Source organism: Loxodonta africana, chromosome 3 (assembly GCF_030014295.1).
Source record: "Loxodonta africana isolate mLoxAfr1 chromosome 3, mLoxAfr1.hap2, whole genome shotgun sequence".
In the NCBI taxonomy this organism is placed as follows: domain Eukaryota; kingdom Metazoa; phylum Chordata; class Mammalia; order Proboscidea; family Elephantidae; genus Loxodonta; species Loxodonta africana.
This window is the reverse complement of record NC_087344.1, coordinates 25,320,330-25,347,251: the sequence shown is the minus strand read 5'-3', so window position 1 is coordinate 25,347,251 and position 26,922 is coordinate 25,320,330. Positions and strand designations below refer to the sequence as shown.

The 26,922-nt window shown below is 41.4% G+C and overlaps 2 protein-coding genes across 3 annotated transcripts in view; one reads left to right on the top strand and one right to left on the bottom strand.

Annotated features, from left to right (window-relative positions):
* The window catches only part of LOC104846169 (zinc finger protein 699-like), a 33,055-nt gene extending 20,988 nt beyond the window's left edge, over window positions 1-12,067 (top strand). Inside the window, exon 6 of the mRNA XM_023552392.2 lies at window positions 298-12,067. Coding sequence (XP_023408160.2) covers window positions 298-1,636 — 1,339 coding nt within the window. The 3' untranslated portion in view covers window positions 1,637-12,067. The remainder of the gene's footprint in view (window positions 1-297) is intronic.
* Window positions 12,068-15,019: 2,952 nt separating this feature from the next.
* Window positions 15,020-26,922, bottom strand: part of LOC100663424 (zinc finger protein 791) — a 37,930-nt gene continuing 26,027 nt past the window's right edge. For both annotated transcript variants that reach the window (XM_010593312.3, XM_010593311.3), the window contains exons 3-5: window positions 19,144-19,267; window positions 18,105-18,231; window positions 15,020-17,583 (exon numbers count right to left, since the gene is read on the bottom strand). In XM_010593312.3, coding sequence (XP_010591614.1) covers window positions 15,723-17,583; window positions 18,105-18,231; window positions 19,144-19,267 — 2,112 coding nt within the window. In that variant the 3' untranslated portion in view covers window positions 15,020-15,722. The remainder of the gene's footprint in view (window positions 17,584-18,104; window positions 18,232-19,143; window positions 19,268-26,922) is intronic.

Here is a 26,922-nt window from a genome sequence, read left to right as displayed (position 1 = left end):
ATTAAAATATACAAATAAGTACCTCTAAAATTGTGTGTTCACAGAATTTTTAAACTATAGTATTTTCATAATATTGAATCTGATATTGAATATTTGAAATATATTTCACTTGTGCACAATTATTAGTAAGCTCTGTATTTTTGAAACACTGAGAGTAATAATGGAAGTGACTCTGCCAGATGATTTAAAATTTGAAATATGAGACAACTTGGCAAAAACATACATGTTCATTTTGTTTAATAATGATGAAATGGTAAAAAATTTATTTCAAACAGCATGTTGTCTATTTTTTAACAGGAGGCATACGTTAGAAAAGCTTCATGAAAGTAAGGAAGGTATTCAGTATGGAAAAACCTTCAGCTGGATTCCAAATATTACTGTGCTTAACAGAACTCTTCCTAAAGTAAATTTTTCTGAACGCTGTAAGTGTGGAAAATTCATGGATCGTTCATCACTTAAGCATCATATCAAATCTCACAATGGATGCAATATATGTCAGTGTAAGGAATGTGGAAATCTCTGCAGTTGTCCCTCTCGTCCAAGCGTTCCTATGAGAACTCTTATTGTAGAGAAACCCTGTAAATTTAAGGTGTGTGGGAAAGACTTCATTGGTATCTCAACTGTTAAGAATCATGTGACAACGCTGACTGGAAAGAAACCCTGTGAATGTAACAAATCTGGTAGCTTCTCATTCTTTGGAGCACATATGAGAGGTTATAAGTGTGAATGTAAAAAATGGAAAATCTGTACTCGTACCTCATCCCTCACTTTACATAAAAAAATTCATAGTAGAGTTAAGCCTGCTGAGTGTATGGAATGTGAGAAAGCCTCATTCATCGTTAAACACATAAGAAAACACAACGAAGAGAGGCCTTATGAATGCAAGGAATGTGGGAAGGCTTTTAGTCGTTCCTCATCCCTCATTACGCATGTAAGAATTCACAGTGGAGAGAGGCCTTATGAATGTGAGGAATGTGGCAAAGCTTTTAGCCATTCCTCATCCCTTACTGAGCACATAAGAACTCACAGTGGAGAGAGGCCTTATGAATGTAAGGAATGTGGAAAAACTTTTAGTCGGTCCTCACACCTCATTAACCATGTAAGAACACACAATGGAGAGCGGCCTTATAAATGTAAGGAATGCGGGAAAGCCTTTAGTCATTTCTCAATCCTCACTAGGCATATAAGAATTCACAGTGGAGAGAGGCCTTATGAATGTAAGGAATGTGGAAAAGCCTTTAGTCATTCCTCAACCCTCACTAAACATGTAAGAATTCATAGTGGAGAAAGGCCTTATGTATGTAAGGAATGTGGGAAAGCCTTTAGTTGGGCCTCATCCCTCACTATACATAGAAGAACTCACAGTGGAGAGAAGCCTTATGAATGTAAGGAGTGTAGGAAAGTCTTTAGTAGTTCCTCGTCCCTCACTGAACACATAAGAACTCACAGTGGAGAGAGGCCTTATGAATGTAAAGAATGCGGGAAAGCCTTTAGCCAGTCCTCATCCCTCACTAAACATATAAGAACGCACAGTGGAGGGAGGCCTTATGAATGTAAGGAATGTGGAAAAGTCTTTAGTAATTCCTCATACCTCGCTTTTCACTTAAAAATTCACACAGGACAAAAACCTTTGTAATGTGAGGAATAGGGGAAAGCCTTTAGTCAGTTCTCATGCCTCAGTACACACAGAAGAACTCACAATGGAGAGTGACCTTTTGAATGTGGGAAAGCCATTTGTTGTTCCTTATTCTTCAGTAAGCATAAGAGCTCACAGTGGACAGAGGGCTTATGGATGGAGGGACTGTGGAAAAGTCTCTAGTTATTCCTCCTCTCTCTATAAACATACTAACTCAGAGTGGAGAGGTTTGTTTAGAATGTGAGGAATATGGGAATGTCTTCTGATGTCTCTCATCTTTTGGAACACATTTGAGCAGGCATTCTGGAGAAAAACGATATATGTGTAAGTAGTTTTGGCTAGCTTTCATTCCTTATTTTTTCACAAACCTGAAAGAAGATACATGGCAGAGAAGCCATGTAAGTTTAAGGAATGTGGGTAATTTTTTTTCCTCCATTCTTTGAAAAACATTTGAATTCATGCACATGGAAAAGCTTTTCCTGCCTAACCCTACTGAACATGTGAGGAGTGACCATGGGGAGACATCGTTTAATGTAAGGTACCTGGAAACATCTACGTATCTTTTTCCATTCTTAGACAACATGTGAAACATTACACTGTGCATTGAGCCTGTGAACGTAAAAGATAATGAAAGCTTTCTCAGGATGCTGTGAAGTGATAAATTACCTTGCAGTAAACAATTTGGCCTTTTTTTGTCTTCCTGAGATAAATGGGTATGGGACCGCCAAGCCGGAGGGGAGTAAGACCGCCACAAGGTGAGGCCAATAAAAAAAAAAAAAAATTTTTTTTTTTTTAATGCAGAGGCTCGGTGAGCTTCCTGGTTGATGCAAGACATCCATGCACGTGGGAAGGTAGTACCTCTCTGGGGACTTTCCCAGATCTCACCCTAAACATCTCTTCATTTGTGTCTTTTGCACTGTGTTAAAGCTGTTACTGCAGGCATGGTACTCTCCATGAGGTGTGTCAGTTGTTCTAGCACATAATGAAACCCAAAGGAATTAGTGGGGCCAACCTGTCCGAAGTGGAAGGACAGGTTAGACTCCCGAGCTTGAGGCTGGCTTTGGCCTTTTTGGCAGTCTGAGTGCTGACCTATCCCCAGGTGGCTAGGGTCAGTGAGAAATTGTGTGCCACATAGGCAGCTGGGTTCAGAATTGAACAGGAAAGGGAAGTCTGAGATTTCCCCAGGATGCAATTGGCATGTAGAGTAGGATTTATAGTCCACCACAAGTTGGCATCAGAGGTGAGATATGTCATTCTACCCAGAATGTAAATATGTATGAGAGCTCACGCACTGGAGAGATGCTGCGATTGTAAGCATTGTGAGAATGCGTTCAATCATATCATTTTCCTTTTTGTGCACGAGGAAATCTCAACCAGAAGAATCTTATCAAAGTTACAAATGTAGAGTGTACAGTGCCTTATCCCCGTGTGCGTTCATTTCCACTTTGTATTTTCTGATGTAAACATTAAGATGATAAATATCATTCTAAGTACTCTTGTGATTCTGTGACATGGAATTTGGTAAGTAGTGTTTGTATTTTGCCTCATTTACATAAAAGTTAATTAGAACATCTCATCAACACATGGGTGTGTTGAAGTGTGTTATCTTTTTTCAGGGTGTATACCACTAAGTTCTCATGTTAGAAAATTTGATTTTAATTGAAAACTGTATGGAAAAGCAAATATTACTAAAATCTCACCACTCTTGGTATTTTAGAACTTCATTTCGGCCTTCCTTGTATGCAGAGCAATGTTTTTAACAGAATCAGGGTTGTACTGTATGTTCATTCTTGTAGTGGATATGTTTTGTGTTGGATCTCATTTATTCTTCCCAGCTACTATCATGATCCCTGATTTACTGATGAGGAAACTGCAAAGAAAGTTTTAAGCCAAAATCATCTCACAGAAGTGTCTCTCTCTCAGATAGGGTTGTGAGAAGCAGGACTTGCATGGAAGAACAGCTCCTTCTTGGGCTAAAGGTGATGGTGGGCCCACATTCAGCCCCAACCTGACCTAGCTGCAGTGGAGCTGTCCTCACAGGCCCAGAGCCTGTGCTCACTGACTGAGCCCTGGTTTTATGATTCTGTCCATCCAAGGGTGTGTCCCAGGCAGGGTGCTACAGCTGCAGTTTCTGGATTCCACTTGGTATGCACACCCACTGCAGGGCCTAGAGAAGATGAGAGCCCAGCGAGGGTTCCTGTATTAGTGGGGACAATGCAGAGGGGCTTTTGAGCCTGCAGTTTATCCAGCGCCACTCTGCCCCATGCTGAATTGGAAGCTGCCTCACTGACTCTTCATGTAAGAGGCCTGGGAAATGGTGGCCACAGTTAGTAGAAGCCTTCAAATTAGACCTTCCTTTGACCTAGCAGTTCGCCTTTTAGAATCATCCTATGGAAACTCCTGGACGTGACGGTATGTGTTTATAGTAGTGATAGTGGAAACTCTGAGAGTTAGTGGCCACCAGGAAGAGAGTTGTAAGATTAACACCTGGCCACACACCAATATACTGAGCTGCCACTAAATGACTTTTTTCAGAAAAGTTTGCATCACAAAAGAGGCAGTTGTAGCATAATGTTGTGTGAAAGGCAGGATATAAAACTGTGTGTACGTGATGATGGCAGTTTGTCAAACATTTACATATAGATGTTGTACATTTTATAAAGGCGGACAGACCAGTCTGTGGAGACGCTCCATCCTAGAGCTTTAACAGGGATTGTCCCCTAAAGGTGAGATGATAAGTGATTCCTCATTTTGCTTCTCTGTAATTTCCGATTTTCTTAGTCATTGTTCATTGCTTGTAAAATCTTTAAAATTTTTTTTTAAATGTAAAAATACTAATTGTCTTTTGGAATGCATAGTTATATGACTTGACAAGCGCATTAAGTGTTACAATCAGCAGCCCAGTGAAAGTACAGAATAGTGCTCCTCTTCCCTCTAAAACCCTCCCTCATGCTGCCCCTTTTTAGTCAGGCTATCTCCAGACTCTGAATCCCTGGCAACTGTCTGTACATTCTGGCCCTGTGTGGGCTGTTGATTCTGGCTCCTTTCACTTAGCTTAATTCATTTGGGAGTCATCCATGTTGATGGATGCGGCAGGTGTTCCTCTTTATTCTGGGTCGTATTCTGTGATACAGACATACCACGGTTGGTGTATTCACCATTTGGAGGATGTGGACTTCTGGTTGTTATGAATAAAGCTCATATAAACCGTCCTACAGAGACTTTGGAGCCCTGGTGGCATAGTGGTTAAAAGCTGGGCTGCTAAACAAAAAGGTGGCAGTTCGAATCCACCAGCCTCTCCTTAAAAATCCTATGGGGCAGTTCTGCCCTATCCTTTCGGGTCACTAGGAGTTGGAGTTGACTCGACGGCAGTGGGCTTGGGGGGTACAGGCTTTCTGTGCACAGAGACAGGGACTCTTGTGGCTCTGCATCTCCAGGGCCGGCAGGACTGCTGGCAGTAACATCTGAAGGCAGAACCTGCCATGTCTGGGGAAGAAGTGGAGGGTGCAGTGGGTATGAGAGGTGGCTGGATGGGCCGTGGCCACTGCATGGGAGTTTGCTCCCAGTCTTGTATCTGTCCTGCTCTTGCCTAGGGCCTGCTGGACCATCTTGAGCCCAGGAGTCCCTTCCCTCTGCCCAGAGCTGTTGTTCCATCATTGCATCAGAAGTCAGCCGCTCCAGTCCCTGATGTACTGAGGCCTGGACAGGGGCAGGGTCTGCCAGTCTTGAACCAGGCCTATGCATCATCCTTCCTCTGGGCATTCTGCAAAAAAACTCACTCCTTACTCCCTGCCCTGATGTGGCTCCTGCTCACTTCCCTCTCCTCTTTTGGATTTCAGCTCAGAGGCCAGGCTTGAATGAGCCACAGGCTTCTTCTAGAGTCTTTGCTGTGCCTGCCCTTATGGGCCACTTACCTCAGGGCCTGGAGGGTGAGGCTGTGAGGGACAAAGACCTAGAGTCTGGGCTCTGCAGCGAGGCTGCCTGGTTCGGGTCTGGCTCCTGCACCTACCAGCTTGGGCCTGCCTAACCTGTTTCCCCATATGTTCAGAAGGAGTGATAACAGAACCTTTTACAGACTGCTGATATGAGGATGACGTCAGCCCACACCCACCAGGGACCTAGATCAGGTCAGATCCAGCAGAGATGGGTCAGTGAGGGCTGGGCCAGTGTCCTGTGACTGTCTTCTGGCCCCTGGATGATGTGTTCCGTGATCCCAGTGCCAGGGTGACCCCTTAGGGCCCTGACAACTCAGGAAGCTGGCAGGTTGGCACTGCTTCCTTTGCAGTGGTGCCTGGTGCACATAGTCTGGGTTCCCAGTCTGTTATCAGGTCCCATGCCCGGGTGTGGATGATTCTGGCCTTGGCCTTTCCTCCTCCCTGAGTCCTGCTGGGAGAGGGAGAAGGTCCGAGCACAAGTCCAAATCCAGAGCCTGGCATCTGAGGCTCTTTGGCCCCAAAGTTGCTTATTAGGCCCCTCGTCTCCCTCAGCCTTGTCCACAGCCATTCCTTTGCCCATACTATTCCCTCCACCCAAATGCCAATCCTCCTCTACTCTGGGTTCTTAAAGTTTTACCCTCCTTTCAAGGCCCTGCTCCCTCTCACCTCCTCTGAGCAGGAGGCATAGTCCCTGTACCCTGCCACAGAGGGGCAGATGGGTGTGTACTGCACAGAACTCTGAGTTCGGTAACTCAGAATGTTTAGAAATAACATTAAGTTAAAATGGAATTCCCTGAAGTAACAGTGAATTTCCTGCTCACTGTAGCCACCACCAGGAAGCCTGCTGGGCTTTAGTGGGCCAGATGGGTCCCATCACCTGTGCTTGACTTTCACTGGCAGACCTTGAGCCTTGGTGGGTGAGGGCCTGGTTTGTCCTGCCCCATCCTGAGGCCTCACCAGAGGAAGCTCTTAGCTTTTTTGCTAAGAGTAGGAATGAAGCAGGAGGTTTGGAGTGAGGGGGCCAGAGGAAGGGCCACTACAGTGGGGTTGTTAGACCTTGGCAGTACCACTGAGGCCCCGGAGCCCCGGTGTGTGTCTGCTGCTGCTGCTGCTACTGTGCTCTTGGCCCAGAAGTGGGCTCCCCGAGCACTGGGCCACCCCAAACCACACTGGGCCCCTTAGCCCAAAAGTCCCCCAAAGGGGGATGAGTCTGGTTTCTGCCCTGGCCTCATGTTGAGGACCCCTTTCTTTCCTGGAGCACCTGCGCTAGCTATTCCTCTTCATGGGCTCATCTCCCAGCATGTTGGGACTTCTGTGCTCAGGGACAGACTGGGTGCAATTGGAAAGGCCCTTCACCTAGGGCTAGGGTCATGGCTGAAGGAGACTCTCTTTCCCCGGGGCTGCAGTGTGGGAGATGAGATTGTGCCCTTCGTGCTTGTTGTACCCTTTGCCCGCACTCTGTCCTCACCAAGGGTGTGTGCAGGCAGCACTGGGAGGACCCTTGCAGGGACGCCCTGAGGAGATTGCTGCGTGGAGGTCCCTGCGTGTGTGTGGCTGGAACAGAAGGACCTTTAATGCCTGCTCTGCCCCAAGCCTGAGGCGTGGCCCTGTGTCTCATCCACACTGTCACCACGCAGCTCTGGCTCTGGATCGTGGTCTTAGGACTCCAGACTGTCAGAGCTTGACTGAGGCCCTCCTTAAAGGCCCCTCCTCAAAAACTCTGGTGGCAGTTTTTCTCCATCTCTTTCCCTTCCTGATTACCTTTCTTCTTTCTTTTGGACTCCCAGGATCGTGCCTGCCTCCCTTCCTGTTGTCCCTACTAACTGGAGGTCCGAACATGGGAAATTGGCATGACCCTTCATCCTGTGGGGGCTGCTGCCCAGTGCGGCCTTGTTATCCAGACTTGATTTGGAGAGGAACTGGAGCCAGAGGCTGCACTGTGGGTGCACAAAGGGGGCGGCTCAGGCTAACATGGGGGTTAGAAATGTGGGTGACACCGGAGCCGGGCTCCTGCAATGACAGGCTGGAAACAGTGTTTGGAGGGTGGGATGATGACGGTGACCAGAGGGTTCCAGCAAGGCCTGCCCGAGGTGGCTGCAGGATCAGGTCTCTGGCGCGGGCTTTGTGGCTGTTTGCACACTTCTGCACATCGATTTGCCCTTTGGCAGATGGAGGAATTGAGGTTCAGACAAGATGGTCAGGGGCGTGTCCAAGGTAATCCACATGCACACACCAAGAGCTCTTTGAGGACAAGGACTTTATCTTTTTCATCTCTAGGTACCTATCATCTATCTCTGACACTCGCTGATTCCCCCCACCCCCACCCCCCTGATCGTTCCACACACATGCCCATAGAACCCACCAGATTTCCTCCATCCCCCTCTCCATGTCTGCTTCCCAAGCCAGAGAAGACATGGAGACCCTGAAAAGTCCACCCTAATCTTGCAGTCACCCTGTGCCAGCTTGCTGCTTTTCACCAGGAAATCACTCAGACTGGCTGAACATGTGTTGACAAGCAGTGAGTGTGCAGATCTGCTTGAATAAACAGACCACGGTGCTTCATTTCCCATCAGTGTGTCTACTGGGGGCTGCTAAAGGCCCCAACTCTACTTGTATAATCTGCTCACACAATTAATTTGCTCAGCAGGTCCTTTCATCACAATGTAAAGGCCCATTTCAGCCTGTCCTTTTCCAGGTTATTGTGAGTCTGGGATGCATGTGTTATCGTCTTCACTTACACGGCCAGAGCATCCCAGAGTTACGAGCAGAAATCAGGGGTCCAATTGGAGCCCTCCAGCCTCACCCCCACACCATCCAGAAGCCCCATTTAAAAGCAGAGCGATGCATCCTCAGAGCATCCTGGTGTGGGGCAGCCTGAATACTGGGGTGTTGTGGGTGTTGCTGGCTGAGGCCAAAGTCATTTTCATCAGTGCCAAAAGGTAACTCTATAACCATTAAGTTACTTTCCATTCCACCCACACTCCATCCTGCCATCAAATCAGCTCCAATTCAATATAACAGAACACTGCCCAGTCAGTCCTTCGCTGTCCTCACAATTGTTGCTGTTTGAGCCACTGTTGCAGCCACTGTGTCAATCCATTTCATTGAGGGTCTTTTTTTGTGTGTGTATCCTCTACCTTACCAAGTATGATGTCCTTTTTCATGGACTGAATCCTCCTGATAACATGTCCTACGTACATGAGAAGTCTTGCCATTCTTGCTTTCAAGGAGTACTTTAGTCCACAAAATGTCGTCTTTGTTTTTGCAACACTTTAAAGAGGTCTTTTGCAGCCGATTTGTCTAATGCATATATCATTTGATTTCCTGACTCTACTCCCATGGGTGTTTATTGTGGATCCACGTAAAATGAAATCCTTGACAACTTCAGTATTTTCTGTGATTATCATGATGGCCCAGTTGTGAGGATTTTTGTTTTATGTTGAGGTGTGATCCATAATGAAGGCTGTAGTCTTTGATTTTCATCAGTAAGTGCTTCAAGTCCTCTTCTCTTTGTTCAGGCAAGGTTGTGTCATCTCCATATGGCAGGTTGTTAATCTTGATGCCTTGTTTTTCTTCATATACTCCAGCTTCTCAGATTATTTGCTCAGCATACAGATTAAGTATAGTGAAAGGATACAAACCTGATGCATATTCGTGTCCAATGCATCAAATCTATTCTTGAGATGGTCTTCAAATTCAGGTGGGATAGATTCAAGGTGTATTTTGGTTTTCATGGACCACTAATCTGCTTCCTCTATGAATTTGTCTATTTTGCATATTCCAAATAAATGGAATCATACACTACGTGATCATTTGTGTCTGACTTCTTCACTTAGCATAAGGATTTTGAGGTTTATCCACGTTGTGCTCCTTTGCCCATTTTTAAATTGCATGGTTGAATTGTTGAGTTGTTAGCCTTTTTTTTTTCCCCTGTATTTTGGATATTAGATCTTTATCACATATATAATTTGCAAATATTTTCTCCCATTCTGGAGGTTTTCGTCACTTGATAATGTCTGTAATGGTTGTCAACTTGACTGGGCCATGAATCTCAGTGTTTTGGCAGTTATGTAAAGATGTAATCACCTCCATGATGAGATATGATATAATCACTTTCATGATGAGATTTGCTGTGAGCAGCCAATCAGTTGAAAGCTGGTTTCCTTTGATGTGGTCTGCATCCAATATATATGGTCTTTCTGGCAAAGCTCACTGGCTTTTGCTTGTTCTGGATCATGCATCCCACTTGTCAACATCCTACCTTTGATTCTTGGGACTTGAGCCCGTGGTTTGCCATATTGCCTGCCAATGATGGGATTTGTTGGCCTCCACAGCCTGTGAGCCAGCAGCCTGCCATGTTACCTGCTGATCTTGGATCTGTCAGCCTCTGAAGCCCATGATCCAGCAGCCTGTTGTCTGACTGCTGATCTTGGGTTCATCAGCCCATGATGCTATGTGAGTCAGGAGAAGCCTCCAGCCTGACACCTGATCCATGGACTTGGGACTTGTCAGCCTTTACCATCGTATTAGTCATTTCCTTGTAATAAATCTCTATCTATGTATACGTACACACACACACACACACACACACACACACACACACGAGCTTCACTGGTTTTCTTTAGAGAACCCAGCCTAAGACATTTGGTACCTAGCATGGTTCTACAGAAACAAAATTTTAAGGATGAGCTTTCTAAATTGGTTCTCAAGCCTGGTTAGTCTTAAAGATGTTGATTACTCTGCTTCCAGTAGTAAAGAAAAAAAAAAAAGAAGGCAATATTAGTCTGTGACATGAGGTGGCAATAGAAATACGCAACATATCACCACCAATAGATCAAGTATTGGTGAGAGGTGAGGCTCTGGGTGATCACATTTGATACTTTTCTACAATCTTGTCAGAATGAGAAAGGTAAGGAAGCTGGTTAGTTGGTCCTTTCAACTAGACAAAATGGTGAGAAAAGAGATGAGCTCAGGGCTTCAGAGTCAAAGCTCAAGCACCACATAAATGACCTCAAAGTTGCCATTTGTGCCCTAAAAGGAAGCCTATTTCTTGTAGTAACAGAGCTGATATTGCCGAAAACCAAACGCAGAGTAGTATCCTAAGAGTGGCTGAATTACACTACTTGAATTCCCACACTCAAATGGTGTCTGAAGTTAAAGCAAGGGCATTGATTGGGAAGAAATGGGATCCTGAAACTTGGGATAGGGACATATGGGCAGATAATCAGGAAACTTGAGACACAGAGCCCATAAATTCCATTGAATTGCTCCTGCCAACAAAACCATTAGCCCCTCCACCCCCATCTGATGACATTTACCCAGCTGTGTCTGAAAAGCCTTTGAGATAGCACCTGGAGCAGTGTCTGAGTCATTGCCTGGTGCATCATCTGAGGCAAATGTCTTACACAAGACATTGATGAATGTTTTCAGTACTTATCCCCGCCAGTCATTTTTGCTTCTAGACCTATAACTACAATTAAGTTCCAGTGAGCCCCACGAGGTGAAATACAAAGTGACTCAGGAGGAGGTACTTTACACTCCAAAAGAACTGCTTCACTGACAGCGTTGTACTTCAGTATAGATCTTGAAATGTGCCTTTTGATGATGATGAATATAACACCATTCCTCTTCAAGTTATCGTTCCTGGCATAGTAGACCGTATGATTGTTCCATTAGAAATAGCCAATACCAGTCCATTTCAGCTCACTAATGCTGATACTAATGCTAACACTAGTCCATTTCATCTTTGACAATTTCCAGTTTTCCTAGAGTCTTATTTTGTATATTCCACGTTCTGATTATTTATGAATCTTTGTAGCTGTTTCTTCTCATTTTGAGTTGGGCCACATCACCAAATGAAGGTCCCGAAAACTTGACTCCATACACGTCATTAAGGTTGATTCTACTTTGAGGAGACAGCTCTTCTCCAGTCGTGTTTGAGTGCCTTGCAACTGGGGGGCTCATCTTCTGGCACTGTATCAATGTTCTGCTGCTATTTATAAGGTTTTCACTGGTAATTCTTTTCAGAAGTAGATCACCGGGTCCCTCTTCCTAGTCTTTGTTAATCTGGAAGCTCAGGTGAGGACTGTCTGCCATGGGTGACCCTGCTAATATTTCAATAACGGTGGCATAGCTTCCAGCATCACAGCAACACACAAGCCCCCACAGTATGACAAACTGAGAGACGTGTTGTGGCTTCAACAGTGCTGGGAAAATTGGATTTCCACATGCAGAAAAATGAAACAGAATCCATTCCTCACACCAAACACAAAAAACAATTTAAAATCAGTCAAGGACCCAAACGCTAAATCTAAAATTATAAAATTCTCAGAAGAAAATATGGGAACAAAGCTATGGGACCTAGATTTGTTTTTTTTTAATAACAATATATATAACAAAAGCATGAGCAGCAGATGGCAAAATATATCATTGGGACCTCATGAAAATTAAAATACTTTTCATCAAATAGTAGAAAACAATCTACTGGCTGGTAAAAAGTTTCAGGAACCACATACCCAATAAGGGTCTAATATACAAAATTTATGTATAAAACATATACAACTTAAGATGACGAAAAATAATGGAATCGAAGAATGGATAAAGGACTTGAATAGAAACTTCACCAAAGAGGTTATTCAAGCACCCAACAAGCACAGTAAAAGATGCTCATTATCATTAGCCTTATATAGATGTAAATCAAGACTACAGTGAGATACCACCACACCCCTACTAGAATGGCAATGATTAAAAAAAAAAATGTTGGAGAGGATGTGGTGACATCAGAACCATTATCCATCTCTAGTGGGAATGTAAAATGGTACAACTGTTGTGAAAATCAGTATGATGATTCCAAAAAAAAAAAAAAATAGAACTACCATGTGGGTCAGCAATTGCAGTCTCAGGTATATACTTAAGAAAAAAAAAAAAAAAACCCCATTGCCATTGAGTTGGTTCCGACTCATAGCAACCCGATAAGACAAAATAGAACAGCCCGATAGAGTTTCCAAGGAGTGCCTGGTGGATTCAAACTGCCAACCTTTTGGTTAGCAGCCATAGCACTTAACCACCACACCACCTAGGGACCTAAAAGTAGTGATATGCACAGACATATGTATACCTATGTTCACTGCAGCACTATTCGCAATAGCAAAAAGTTGTCGTTACATGTCGTTGGGCCGGTTCTGACTCATAGCGACCCTCTGTACAACAAAATGAAATACTTCCAGTCCTGCTCCATCCTCACAATCGTTGGTATGCTTAAGTGCACTGTTTCAGCCACTGTGTCAATATATCTTATTGAAGGTCTTCCTCTTTTTCGCTGACCCTCTACCAAGCATGATGTCCTCTAGGGACTGGTCCCTCCTGATAACATGTCCAAAATACATGAGTTTTCTTGGTGGTATGGGGTCCCCATGTCTCTCTGCTCACTTCTCTCTTTTATATCTCAAAAGAGATTGACTTAAGACACAACCTAATCTTGTAGAATTAGTCCTGCCTCATTAACATCATAGAGGTAGGATTTACAACACATAGGAAAATCACATCAGATGACAAAAATGGTGGATAACCACACAATATTGGGAATCATGGCCTAGCCAAGTTGACACATTTTGGGGGGTACACAATGCAATCCATAACAAGAAGTTTCTAATAAAGGTAGACATACACCCACAATATGACACAGCAATTCCACTCATAGATATACACAAGAAAAAGGAAACATGCATATTCACACATACAAAACGTCTATGCTTGAGTGCTTATAGCTGTTTTATTAATGAAAACAAGAAAAAACTCACATCCTTCCACTGGCAAATACACAACTGGGAAATGTGTATACAATGAACTACAAAACAATAAAAATCTTGATACATTTATCAACACAGATGAATTTCTTCATTATGCTAAATAACAGATACCAGAATCTAAAAGCTACATAGTGAATGACATGTATAGGGACAGATGCCAAGGATTCAGATTGAGGGGAAATTTGATTAAAAAGGGGTAGCACTAGGAATATTTATAGAGAGAAGAATGCTCTTCTGTACTCTCATTGTGGTACTGGTTATACTACTTGATATATTTGTCACAACTCTTTACTACTGTATATTGGAAAAGTGAATTACTATTTTTAAGTTAATATATATACATATACAAACAGTAGACTGAAGAAAAACTGCAAATCAGGAAGAAGCAAAGTGACTACAGAAATCAATTTTACCTGTGCAAGAGATTCCCTGTTAATGTTCTAGGCTGTTCTACAGGTTGGTTTTTCTGCATATGTATTTTATAAAACTGCCATCATCATGTATAATGCTGTTTTATACCCTGCTTTTCAAATAAGAATAAGCTATGACTGCCTCTCCTATTGTGGACTAAACTTTTTCTTAAGAAATTCATTTACTGATAGCACAATACTGTGACATTCAGCCAGGGTTTTATTGAAAACTCCACTGCTGTTGTACACTGAGAGTTTCTAGACTTTCAGTATTTCCACTATCACTAGGATCAATGGAAGGAGGCCTGGTGGCACAGTGGATAGGCATTTGGCTGCTAACTGAATAGTCGGCAGTTTGAACCCACCAGCTGAATCCATGGTGTAATATTTCACATATTTTCTAGGAATTCCAAAAGATTTGTAGATGTTTCCATGTTCCTTACATGGACATAGTTTTTCAGAAGTATAACTTCTCATGTATTTAATAGAGGTTATTAGTAAAGGCTTTCCCATATGCATGAAACTTCACATCTTTGAAAGTACAGGGAGAAAAGCAAAAACTTTCCCAAATGACATTCCTTACACTACAACATGGTTTCTCTCCCATGTGTTTTCTTTCAGGTTTTTAAAAGACGAAGGATTACCAAAAGCCTTCCAACATTACTTACGCATGTGTTGTTTCTTTCCAGTGTACCTTCTCACATCTTCAAAAGGCTGAGAGAACTGAAGTTTCCTTCATTCCTTACATATATAAGGCCCCTTCCACTGTGAGTTCTTATGTTTATTACAGAATAATAACTAAAGGCTCTCCCACATTCCTTACATTCCTAAGCCTTCTCTCCACTGGGAATTCCTTTATGGTTACTGAGGTACGGGCTTTCTGACATTTATTATGCTCAAGACCTCTCTACACTGTAAACTGTTCTATGGTTAGTGAGGGATAAGGACCAACTAAAGGCTATCCCACATTCCTTACCATTCATAAAGCTTCTGTAAATATGGTATGGTGTCAGAAGCCATCTTCTGACTTCAGCGGGGGCAGAGAGAATTACCGTCATCATTAGCCCAAAGACCAAACCTGGTTCCTATGAGGTGGAACTCAAACATACCTCCACCCTCGAATTTTTTTTTTTTTACCAATTCTGACACTAGCCTGCATCCCACAGCACTCTTTACTTCTCTGCTAGGTTTGATAATTTCCTGCAATAGCCACAGAGAACTCAGACCATATTCACAATTAATGAGGTTTATTAGATTAACAAGTTACAATTTACGATCACAATCAATATGGAAGTAACAGAAACAAGTCAAGATACAGTTCTTCAATCAGGACAGTTTCTTACCCTCTGCCACTGGGCCCTGGTCAGGTCCTTGCTGTTGGTGAGCCTTGTTCGGACCTGGCCTCTACTGCCAGCCTCTGCCCTGTTCAGGCAAGTGTTACAGCTTCTTACCCATGCTGGTAAGTGCCTGGAGGAAATCTACTCTGCCAGGAAGCCTCTTGTCCAAAGGGATTCAGCTCTCTTACTCTGTGGGTAAGCCCACTGTACCTCCCTTGCTCTGTGGGCTGGGAAGCACACTGCACGATCTTGCACTGGTCTCCTGGTTCTATTGCCACCCATCCCTCAGCTATGCTTGCAACCACTTCTGTTTGTGTTGCTCCTCTTATAGCATTAAGCTCTGTCTCCTGGGTTAAGGAGTGTCTAAGCGCAGGGACCTTGGTCCAGTCTTCCTGATGGTAGTGGTGTCCTCCATTCCTCTCTGGGATTGGCTTTTTTTTTAAACCTAGTAAGATAGCAAAACTGACCAATCCCCTACAAGGGTTCCATGCACCTATTTGCATAGTCCCTCCCAATCATTGTGTGGGAGTTAGAAGACCACAGCTAGGAGGCCCATTTGATACCAATTCACTGCACTGCCGTTTCTCTCCATTCTATTATATGGTCAGTGACGTGTGAGAACTGACTAAAGACTTTCTCACATTCCTATCATAAGGCCTAACTCCATGGAAGGTTCTAACATGTTTACGGAAAGATGAGAAACAACTAAAGGCTTTCACACATTCCTTACATTCATAAGGCTTCTCTCCAGTGTGAGATCTTACGTGGTTAGTGAGGTGTGAGGACTGAAAAAAGGCTTTCCCACATTCTTTACATTTATATGGCCTTTCTCCACTGTGCGTTCTTATATGTTCAGTTAGGTGTGAGGACCGAATGAAGGCTTTCCCACATTCTTTACATTGATAAGGCCTGTATCCATTGTGAGCTCTTATATGGCCAGTGAGGTATGAAAACTGACTAAAGGATTTTCCACATTCCTTACATTCAAAAGGCTTCTCTCCACTGTGAACTCTAACATGTCTAGTGAGTCGTGAAAACTGACTAAAGGCTTTCCCACATTCCTTACATTCATAAGGCTTCTCTCCACTGTGAACTCTTACATGTTTAGTGAGTTCAGAAAAATGCTTAAAGGCTTTTCCACATTCTTTACATTCATAAGGTCTCTCTTCACTGTGTGTTCTTATATGGGTAGTGAGGTGTGAGGACCGCGTAAAGGCTTTCCCACATTCCTCACATTCATAAGGCCTCTCTCCACTGTGAGATCTTATATGTATAGTGAGAGATGAGGAACAACTAAAGGCTTTCCCACATTCCTTACATTCATAAGGATTTTCTTCACTGTGAACTCTAACATGTCTAGTGAGTTCTGCAAAATGCTTAAAAGCTTTTCCACATTCTTTACATTCATAAGGCCTCTCTTCACTGTGTGTTCTTATATGGGTAGTGAGGTGTGACGACCGAGTAAAGGCTTTCCCACATTCCTGACATTCGTAAGGCCTCTCTCCACTGTGAGATCTTACATGTATAGTGAGAGATGAGGAACAAATAAAGGCTTTCCCACATTCCTTACATTCATAAGGCCTCTCTCCACTATGAGTTCTTACATGTCTAGTGAGATCTGAGAAATAACGAAAGGCTTTCCCACATTCCTTACATTCATAAGGCTTCTCTTCACTGTGAGTTTTTATATGTTTAGCCAGGGACGAGGAACGACTAAAGGCTTTCCCACATTCCTTACATTCAAATAGCCTCTCTCCACTGTGAGTTCTTATATGTCTAGTGAGGCTTGAGAGATAAATAAAGGCTTTCCCACATTCTTTACATTCATAAGGCCTCTCTCCACTGTGTGTTTTTATATGTTTAGTGAGATCTGAGAAATAACGGAAGGTTTTTCCACATTCTTTACATTCATAGGGCCTCTCCACACTGTGAGTTCTTATATGCACAGCAAGGGATGAGGAACAACTGAAGGTTTTCTCACATTTCTTACATTCAAAAAGCCTCTCTCCACTGTGAGTTCTTATGTGTCTAGTGAGGCTTGAGAGATAACTGAAGGCTTTCCCACACTCCTTACACCCATAAGGCCTCTCTCCAATGTGAACTCTTATACGCTTAGTGAGAGGTAAGAAACAATTACAAGGTTTCCCATAATCCTTACATTTACAAAGTTTCTCTCTCACACGAGGTTTCAGGTAAGAAGGACAACTGCAGTCTTCTCCACATTCCTTACAATAAGGTTTGTATCCAGTGTGAGATCTGATGTGATACTTAAATGATAAATGACTGATGAAGGTTTTTCCACATTCAAAGCACTGAAAAGGATTTACTCCAGGAGACATCCTTTTGAGACTAGTAAGATTTCCAATCCAGCTGAAATTTTTTCCACACTGATTACCTTCTTCACCTGTATTTACTTTACCATCTTTACTTTCGTAGAGGCTCTCTACTGTAGACATTCTGTTAAAAACAGGAAGCAGGCTGTTAGAATTTGTTACCATTTCACAATTACCATACAAAATGAATATGTATACTTTCTGCCCTGAGTTGTCTCGTACTGCGTAACTTGAATCATCTAGCAGTGGGCACTACCGTTACTGTCACCCAAAACCAAACCCACTGCTGTCGAGTAGGTTCTGACTCATAGCGACCCTGTAGGACAGAGAACTGCCGCAGAGTTTCCAAGAAGCAGGTGATGGATTTGAACTGCCAACCTTTCTGTTAGCAGCCAAGTTCTTAACCACTGTGACAACAGTTTTTCGAAAAAATGAGCCTTTCTGATAACTGGATACAAATTAAATGTTTTAAATAATATCTGATACACATTTGTGGAAATACTGAATTGAGAAAATTATGAACTCACCATTTAGTAGTTAAACACACATTTTAGAGCCAGTTATACACACATACACACACACAAATGTCATGACACTTTAAGACTATCCCGAAGGATTGCTTATTGTCATGCAAAAGATACTAACCTCATGTGCCTCCCCTGGTTGTTGTACTGATGTTCACGGCCATAGTATTCACAGATTTCTCCTAACGTGGATAACCAGGAGTCACTCTTCATGGACAATGCTTGTTCATTATTATCCTGTTTAAAAACTGACCCAATAATTTTAAGGGGAGTTTTACAAGATAAAACAGGAAATTTTATGAGGAACAAGGCACATGTGAAGAAAGACAGACTTTGAGGTATTTGGCTGTTACAGGACTTTGGCAATGGTCAAAAGGGTAAGAAATTTACTAAGAAATAATTCCATAACAATTGAGAGTGATGGTGTTATAAATAGGATATATTTAAGGAAGTAAAATAAAAAGATACTGCAAACAATGTATGTGTGTTAATATTAAAAGAGAAAATGGTGTAAGTCTTTTCCCGCAAACACAGAAGGCACTAGAGGATTAATGAAAACTAAAAAAACTCAGCTCAGGTATGTCTGTAAGTCCTACCTCCTCAAAGCCAAAGACTATTTTGAGTTGTTTCTTCAAATGTAATTCCATCCTTTCAGGGCTGGTCCCTGAAAGGATTCTTGCCTTCCTACTTCCTGACACTGCACCACTGGGTAAGTCTCATCTCCACTCTCCTAAGATCTTTCCCTTAGAGAGGAAAATTAGGGTGGTTGACATGGTACTAATGGAGAGAGGCAAATAATAGGAGATAGAGGAGCACATTTCCCTGACGCTCAACTAATAGTCAATTAATACATAATTTTTGCTTTCATGGGGAAGCCAATGAGTCTAAGCCCCATGAAGGCAGTGACAGTGCCTGTTATGTTTGCCAATGTATTCCAATTCGTCAACCCAAATCCTATAAGGTTGATGAAAAATCCTGTTGTCGTTGAGTCGATTCTGACTGTATAGGACAGAGGAGAACTACTCCATAGGGTTTCCAAGGAGCAGCTGGTGGATTTGAACTGCTGGCCTTTTGGTTAGCTGCTGTAGCTCTTTAACCACTGTGCCGTAAATACATTTATTCAACAAGTAAGTAAATAAGAAACATGAAGCTATGCTTACCTGAGTCCAGGTTACTGAAGGTTTCCATCATCACATCTCTGTAGAGTTTTCTCTGAGAAAAATCCAACAAAGCCCACTCTTCCTGGGTAAATTCCACAGCCACATCCTCAAACACCACTGAGTCCTAAAACATCACACATATTTTGGATCAGCAACGTACCATTTTCCCCAATATATGCAAAAGGATGGGTGAGGCTGACAGTCCTGATGAACTGAGAATTCATTGTTCTTGTTGTCATGTGCCATCAAGTTGGTTCCAAAAGATTATTAATAACTTAGAAAGACTGAGGAACTGACAATTTTTCCTATTGATTAAACAAAGCAAGCATCAGAACTAGACTCAGATATGGCAGAGATTTTGGGATTAACAGACTGGGAATTTAATAAAACTATGTCCTATGGGGCAATTCTGCTCTGTCCAATAGGGTTGCTATGAGTCAGAATCTACTCGATGTCAACAGGTGTGGTGGTGATGATTCATATAAAAAGTCCTCCAAATGAAAAAGTAGATCACATGCAAAAAAAGATGAGTAATGTGAACAGAGAGATGGAAACTCTAAGAAAAATCAATAGGAAATCCTAGAAATCAAGAAACACTGTAATAGAAATAAAGAATGCCTTTAATGGAATCAGCAATAGACTGGACACAGCCAAGGAAAAACCAATGAGTTTGAAAATAGGTCAATACCAATAGGCCACTGAGTTGATTCTGATGTAACATGCAAAATTGAAATACAAAGAAAAAGGAACAAAAAAGGGGGACAGAATATCCAAGACCTGTGAGCCAAAAGGTGTAGCATATGCTTAATGAGAATAACAGAAGAAAAGAAATTAAATATTTGAAGAATGACTGAAATTTTTACAAAATTAATGACAGAACCCAAACCACAGATCTGGAAGTTCAGAGAACACCAAAAAAGATGTTGTTGTTGTTGTTAGGTGCCATCGAGTCTGTTCTGACTCATAATGACTCCACATACAACAGAACAAAACACTGCCAGGTCCTGCACCATCCTCACAATGGTTATGCTTAAGCCATTGCTGCAGCCACTGTAAATCCATCTCATTGAGGGGCTTCCTCTTTTTCGCCGACTCCCTACTTTACCAAGCATGATGTCCTTCTCCAGGAACTGATGCCTCCTGACAACATGTCCAAAGTATGTAAGGCACAGTCTTGCCATCCTTGCTTCTAAGGAGCATTCTGATTATACTACTTCCAAGGCAGATTTGTTTGTTCTTTTGGCAGTCCCTGGTATATTCAGTATTCTCAGTTACCACAATTCAAAGGCATCAACTCTTCTTTGGTCTTCTTCATTCATCATCCAGCTTTCACAATTCATAGAAGGTGACTGAAAACACCATGGCTTGGGTCAGGTGCACCTTAGTCTTCAAGGTGACATCTTTGCTTTTCAACACTTTAAAGAGGTCTTTTGCACCAGATCTGCACAATGCAACGCATCTTTTGATTTCCTGACTGTTGTTTCCATGGTTGTTGATTGTGAATCCAAATAAAATGAAATCCTTGACAACTTCAGTCTTTTCTCCGTCTATCCTGATGTTGCTCACTAGTCCGGTTGTGAGGATTTTTTATTTATACTGAGCTGTAACCCATACTGAAGGCTGTGTGGTCTTTGATCTTCATCAGTAAGTGCTTCGAGTCCTCTTCACTTTCAGCAAGCTTGGTTGTGTCATCTGCATAATACAGGTTGTTAATGAGTCTTCTTCTAATCCTGATGCCCTGTTTTTCTTCATGTAGTCCAGCCTCTTGGATTATGTGCTCAGCATACAGAATGAGTAAGTATGGTGAGAGGAAACAACTCTGACACACCGTTCCTGACTTTAAAACACAGTATCCCCTTGTTCTGCTTGAATGACTGCCCCTTAATCCATGTACAGGTTCCTCATGAGCACAATTAGGTGTTCTGGAATTCCCATTCTTTCCAATGTTATCTGTAATTTGTTAGGAGCCACACAGTCGAATGCCTTTTCATAGTCAATAAAACACAGGCAAACATGTCTCTGGTATACTCTGCTTTCAGCCATGATCCATCTGACATGAGCAATGATATCCCTGGTTCCATGTCCTCTTACGAATCCAGCCTGAATTTCTGGCAGTTCCTGTCTATATACTGCTGCAGCCACTTTTGAATGATCTTTAGCAAAATTTTACCTGCATGTGATATTAATGATTATGTGATATTAATGATATTGTTCAGTAACTTCTGCATTTGGTGGGATCATCTTTCTTGGGAATAGGCATAAATATAGGTCTCTTCCAGTTGGCTGGCCAGGTAGCTTCTTCCAAATTTCTTGGCATAGATGAAACTGCATCTGTTTGTTGAAACATCTCAGTTGGTATTCTGCTGATTCCTACAGCCTTGTTTTTCACCAATGCCTTCAGTACAGCTTAGACTTCTCCCTTCAGTACCATTGGTTCCTGCTCATATGGTATGTCCTGTTGACCGATTCTTTTTGGTATAGTGACTCTGTGTATTCCTTCCATCTTCTTTTGATGCTTCCCTCGTTGTTTAATATTCTACCCATAGAATCCTTCAATATTGCAACTCAAGGCTTGAATTTTTTTCTTCAGTTCTCTCAGCTTGAGAAACGCAGAACATATTCTTCCCTTCTGGTTTTCCATCTCCAGGTCTTTGCACATGTCTATAATACTTTGTCTTCTCTAGCTGCCCACTGAAGTTTTTCGTGCAAATTTTTTGAAATCTTTTACTTCATCATTTCTTCCTTTCGCTTAGCTATTCAACATTCAAAAGCAACGTTCAGAGTCTCTTCTGATGTCCATTTGGACTTTTCTCTTTCCTGTCTTTTTAATGACCTTTTGCTTTCTTCAGGTGCGATGCCCTTGATGTCATTCCACAACTTGTCTGGTCTTTGGTCATCAGTGTTCAATGTGTCAAATCTATTCTTGAGATGGTCTCTAAATTCAGGTGGGATATACTTAAGGTTGTATTTCAGCTCTCATTGACTTGTTCTGATTTTCTTCAATGTCAACTTAACTTGCATATGAGCTACTGATGATCTGTTCTGTAGTCAGTCCCTGGCCTTGTTCTGACTGCTGATATTAAGCCTTTTCATTGTCTTTTCCCACAGGTGTAGTCAATTTAATTCCTGCATATGCCATCTGGTGAGGTCCACGTGTATACTCGCTGTTTATATACAATATATGAGATATATACAATAAAAGTTAAACCTAGGTATATCATACTTCAACTGCAGAAAAATTGAACAGAAAGAAAATAAAAAAGAAGTCATGGGAAAAAACACATCTATAGAAAAGTAAGTATAGCTTACTTGTATTCAGAAGCCATGCAAGCAACAAAACAGTAGAATATTAAAGGACTGAAAGATGAAAACTACCAACCTAAAATTTTGCATCTAGTAAATTATCTTTTAAAAATGAAGGAGAAATATATGCATTCTCAGACAAATATAGAGGGAATCTGTTGCCAGTATACCTGTCTTGCAAGGAGTGTTAAAGGAAGGTCTTCATAGAAGAGAAGGAAAATGATATAGGTCAGAAACTCGAATGTGTAAAAAAGGATAGGAGAGCATTAGAAAAAAGAAATGAAGGTAAAATATTTTACCTTTCTTATTCTTAATTCGTTTAACAGTTTGTTAAATATAACAGCCACAGTAGATTCCAGAACAATTACCTGTACTCATGCAGAACCTGCACACAGACCAAGAGGCAGTTGTTTGAACAGAGTAAGAGGATACTAAAAAAGACCCCCAGTGCCTGCACGTTTCAAAATCAAGAAAGGTGTGCATCAGGGCTGTATCCTTTCACCATATTTATTTGCTGTGTATGCTAAGCAAATAATCAGAGAAACTGGACTATATGAAGAAGAACACGACATCAGGACTGGAGCAAGACTCATTAACAACCTGCATTATGTAGATGACACAATCTTGCTGAAAGTGAAGAGGACTTGAAGCACATACTGATGAAGACCAAACACCACAGCCTTCGATATCGGTTACGCCTCAACATTAAGAAAACAAAAATCCTCACAACTGGACCAATAAGTAATGTCATGACAAATGGAGAAAACACCGAAGTTGTCAAGGATTTCATTTTACTTAGATTCACATTCTACACCCAGGGAAGCAGCAGTCAAGAAATCAAATGCATTGGGCAAATATGGAAAAGACCTTTTTAAAGTGTCAAGAAGCAAAGACGTCACTTTAAGGACTAAGGTGTGCCTGACTCGAGCAGCTTTCAACTGCCTCATATGCATGCAAAAGATGGACAATGGAAAGGAAGACGGGAGAACTGATGCCTTTGAATTACGGTATTGGAGAAGAATACTGAATATATCATGGACTGCGAGAAGAACAAATCTGTCTTAGCAGAAGTACAACCAGAATGCTCCTTAGAAGCAAGGATGGTGACACTTTGTCTCACATACTTTGGACATGTTATCAGGAGGGACAAGTCCCTGGAGAAGGACATCATGCTTGGTAAAGTAGAGGGTCAGTGAAAAAGAGGAAGCTCCTCAATAAGATGCATTGACACAATAGTTGCAATGATGGGCTCAAGCACAACGACTGTGAGGACGGTGCAGGACCAGGCAGTGTGTTGTTCTGTTGTACAGAGGGCTGGTAGAAATTGGAACTGACTCAAGGGCACCTAAGAACAACACAATAGATTCGGTGATTGTAACTTATTGACTCGTGAAACGAAGAATAGCAATTTATAAGGGACAGGAAGAAGAAACTGGGAAAACTGTTTTAGGATACTTATACTACTAATGAAGAGGTATTATGTAATTTTAAAGTGTAATCGATTACTTATATAATGCAAACTCTAGAGTAATCACTGAAAAAGTAAAAAAAAAAAAATTTACATGCTAAGTCTGAAGAGAAAAATGGAACCATAAAATGCTAAAATAAAACACAAGAGAGAAAAGGTGGACAAAAAAAGGAAACAAAGGGCAAGAAACAGAAAATGGTAGCAAATGAGGTAGATGTTTATAAATCCAGAATGCTTATAAAGACACAAATATAAAAAAGTAAAGGGATGGAGAGAGATGGGACACAGGGCAGCAAGAAGGTAACATAAGTAATTCCATGCTCTGTCCACCAGGAAACACAGAAACACACAAAACAAGCAGAAAATGTTCAACTTTGTAAGAACTTCAGAACCAGTCAAAGGTTTACAGAACTAAGCAATCACAGAACCAAGAAAAAGGTGATTTCAAAATAGTAGGAAAGCTTTGTGGAATTTTCTGCTTGCTCAAGCCTCAACTGCTCCCTGGTTAGGTGGCAGTCTTATAGTGGTGGCAGCCTGCAGTCCCAGAGTGGGGTGGAGTGAAAGAGCTATGGGAAAACGTGGACAAAAAACTAAATGAAAACAATATACTAACAAAATAAGAGGAGTCCCTGGGTGGTGCAAAAGGTTAAGTGCTCAATAGTAGCTGGAAGTTTGGTGGTTTGAACCCATCCAGAGGCTCCTCAGAAGACAGGCCTGGCAATCTTCTTCCAAAAGGTCACAGCCTTGAAAACCCTATGAAGAAATTTTACCACACTCAGGGGGTTGGCAACTAACAATAATAAAAACAGTAAGAATATCAATAAGGAGATGTGAATTATACAAAGGAACCAAACAAATTTTGAAACTGAAGAGTACAACAACCAAAATGAAAAATTCACTAGAGAAGCTGAACTGCGTATCTCACTGGGCAGAAGAAAGAATCAGTGAAATTGGTATAGGACAACTGAAATTATTGTCTGACAAAAAGAAACATAAAAGAATGAAGAAAGGTAAACAGAGCCAGATATGTTTGCAGAACATCATCAAGTAGGCCAACACATGCATACTCAAAAAAGAAGAAAGGGGCAAAAAGAATATTTGTAGAAACAATGGCTGAAATTGTCCCAAATTTTATGAAACACATGAATCTGCATACCCAAAAAGCTCAATGAACTTTAAGAAATAACTCAAAGAGATCTACACTTAGAGAAATTATAATTAAACTGTCGAAAGTGAAAGCAAAGAGAGAATATTGAAAAAAGCAAAAGAAGTAGCATATGAGGGATCCTCAAAAGAAGTAGCATATGAGGGATCCTCAAAAAATTAAGAGATATCAGGGAAACAAGAATGTAGTGGGATGACATACAGGCAGTTCCTGAGTTACTAACGTCCAACTTATGGATAACTCATACTTGCCTTTTAATGTTATGTAAATTTGCCCTCACTTTGAAATGACTGAACCAACCCGACTCAACCAAACCCTACGTGTAATAAATTCTTCATCACAATCTTCTTCACTTGCTTAATGCAGCTTCTAAGTCAATGAAAAGCTTTAAAACTTTTCCTGCACTAAAGTAAGGCTTAATAAGAATTGTATGCACCTGCTCTAACTTATCTGCAAATTTGACTTAAAGACAGAGTTAGGAACAGATCTCTTTGGTAACCTGGGGACTACCTGTACTTACAAGGCTGAAAGGAAAAAAAAAAAACCACCTGTAAACCAAGACTTCTATACCTGCCAAAACAGTCCTTTAGAAATGAGGGTGAAATTAAAATATGCCCAGACAAACAACAGCTTAGGGAGCTGGTTTCCACTAGACTAGTCTTAATTTACAAGAATTGCTAAAGAGAATCCTTCAGGCTGAAAAGAAAAAAACCCAGTAGATAGTAATGGGAAGCTATATAAACAAAGAGCTCTAGTAAAAACATTTATATATGAAAATATAAAAGCCAGTATTATTGTATTTTAGGTTTGTACCTCTATTTTTTTTTTTTAATGTCATAACCCACTGTCATTGAGGTGAATCCAACTCATAGTGACCCTGTAGGACAGAGTAAAACTGCCCCATAGGGTTTCCAAGGCTGTAAATCTTTATGGAAGAAGACTGCCCCATCTTTCTCCTGTAAAGCAGCTGCTGGGTTTAAATGCTGACCTTTCAGTCAGCAGCTGAGTGCTTAACCACTGTACCACCAGGGCTCCTCTCTTATGTCATACGTGATTAAAATAACAAATGTATAAAAAAATACTTATAAATTTGTTACTTGGGACAAAATGGACAAAGATGTAATTTGTGAGAACAAAACGTAAGGCGGGGAAATGGAGCTATGTAGAACCAAAGCTTTTGTATACTATTAAAGTTAAGACACTGATAATTTAATTTCCACTGTTATAAATCTAAGATGGTAAATGTAATCTCCATGGTAACCACAAAGAAAACATCTAAAAACCACATCCAAAAGAAAATGAGAAGGTGAACAAAACAAACAATAACCAAACTGAATGGAGAAATAAGATAGTTCTACATTCAGAGCGGCAGTCTTCAATATACCACTTTCTATAATGGACAGACTAGACAAAATATCAATAAGAAAATAATAGGATCTGAGTTAACAGTATAAAACAACTAGACTTCAAAGACATATACAACACTCCACCCAAAAGCAGCATACACATTTTTCACCAGTGCAAATGGATCATCTTCCAAAATAGACCATGTGTTAGGTCAAAAAACAAGTCTCAATACAATTCAAAAAGATTGAAATCATAAACTGTACCTTCTCTGACCATAATGCAGTGAAACTAAAAACCAGGAACAGAAGAAATATCACAAATATGTGGAAACTAAACAACAAATTATTAAATAAACAAACAGTAAGGGATTAAAAAATCACAAGGGAAATTAGAAAATACTTAGACACAGATAAAAATAAAAGCAAAATTTCCACAACTTCGAGGATGGAGGGAAGACAGTGCTCAGAGCAAAATTTATAACACTAAATGCCAACAT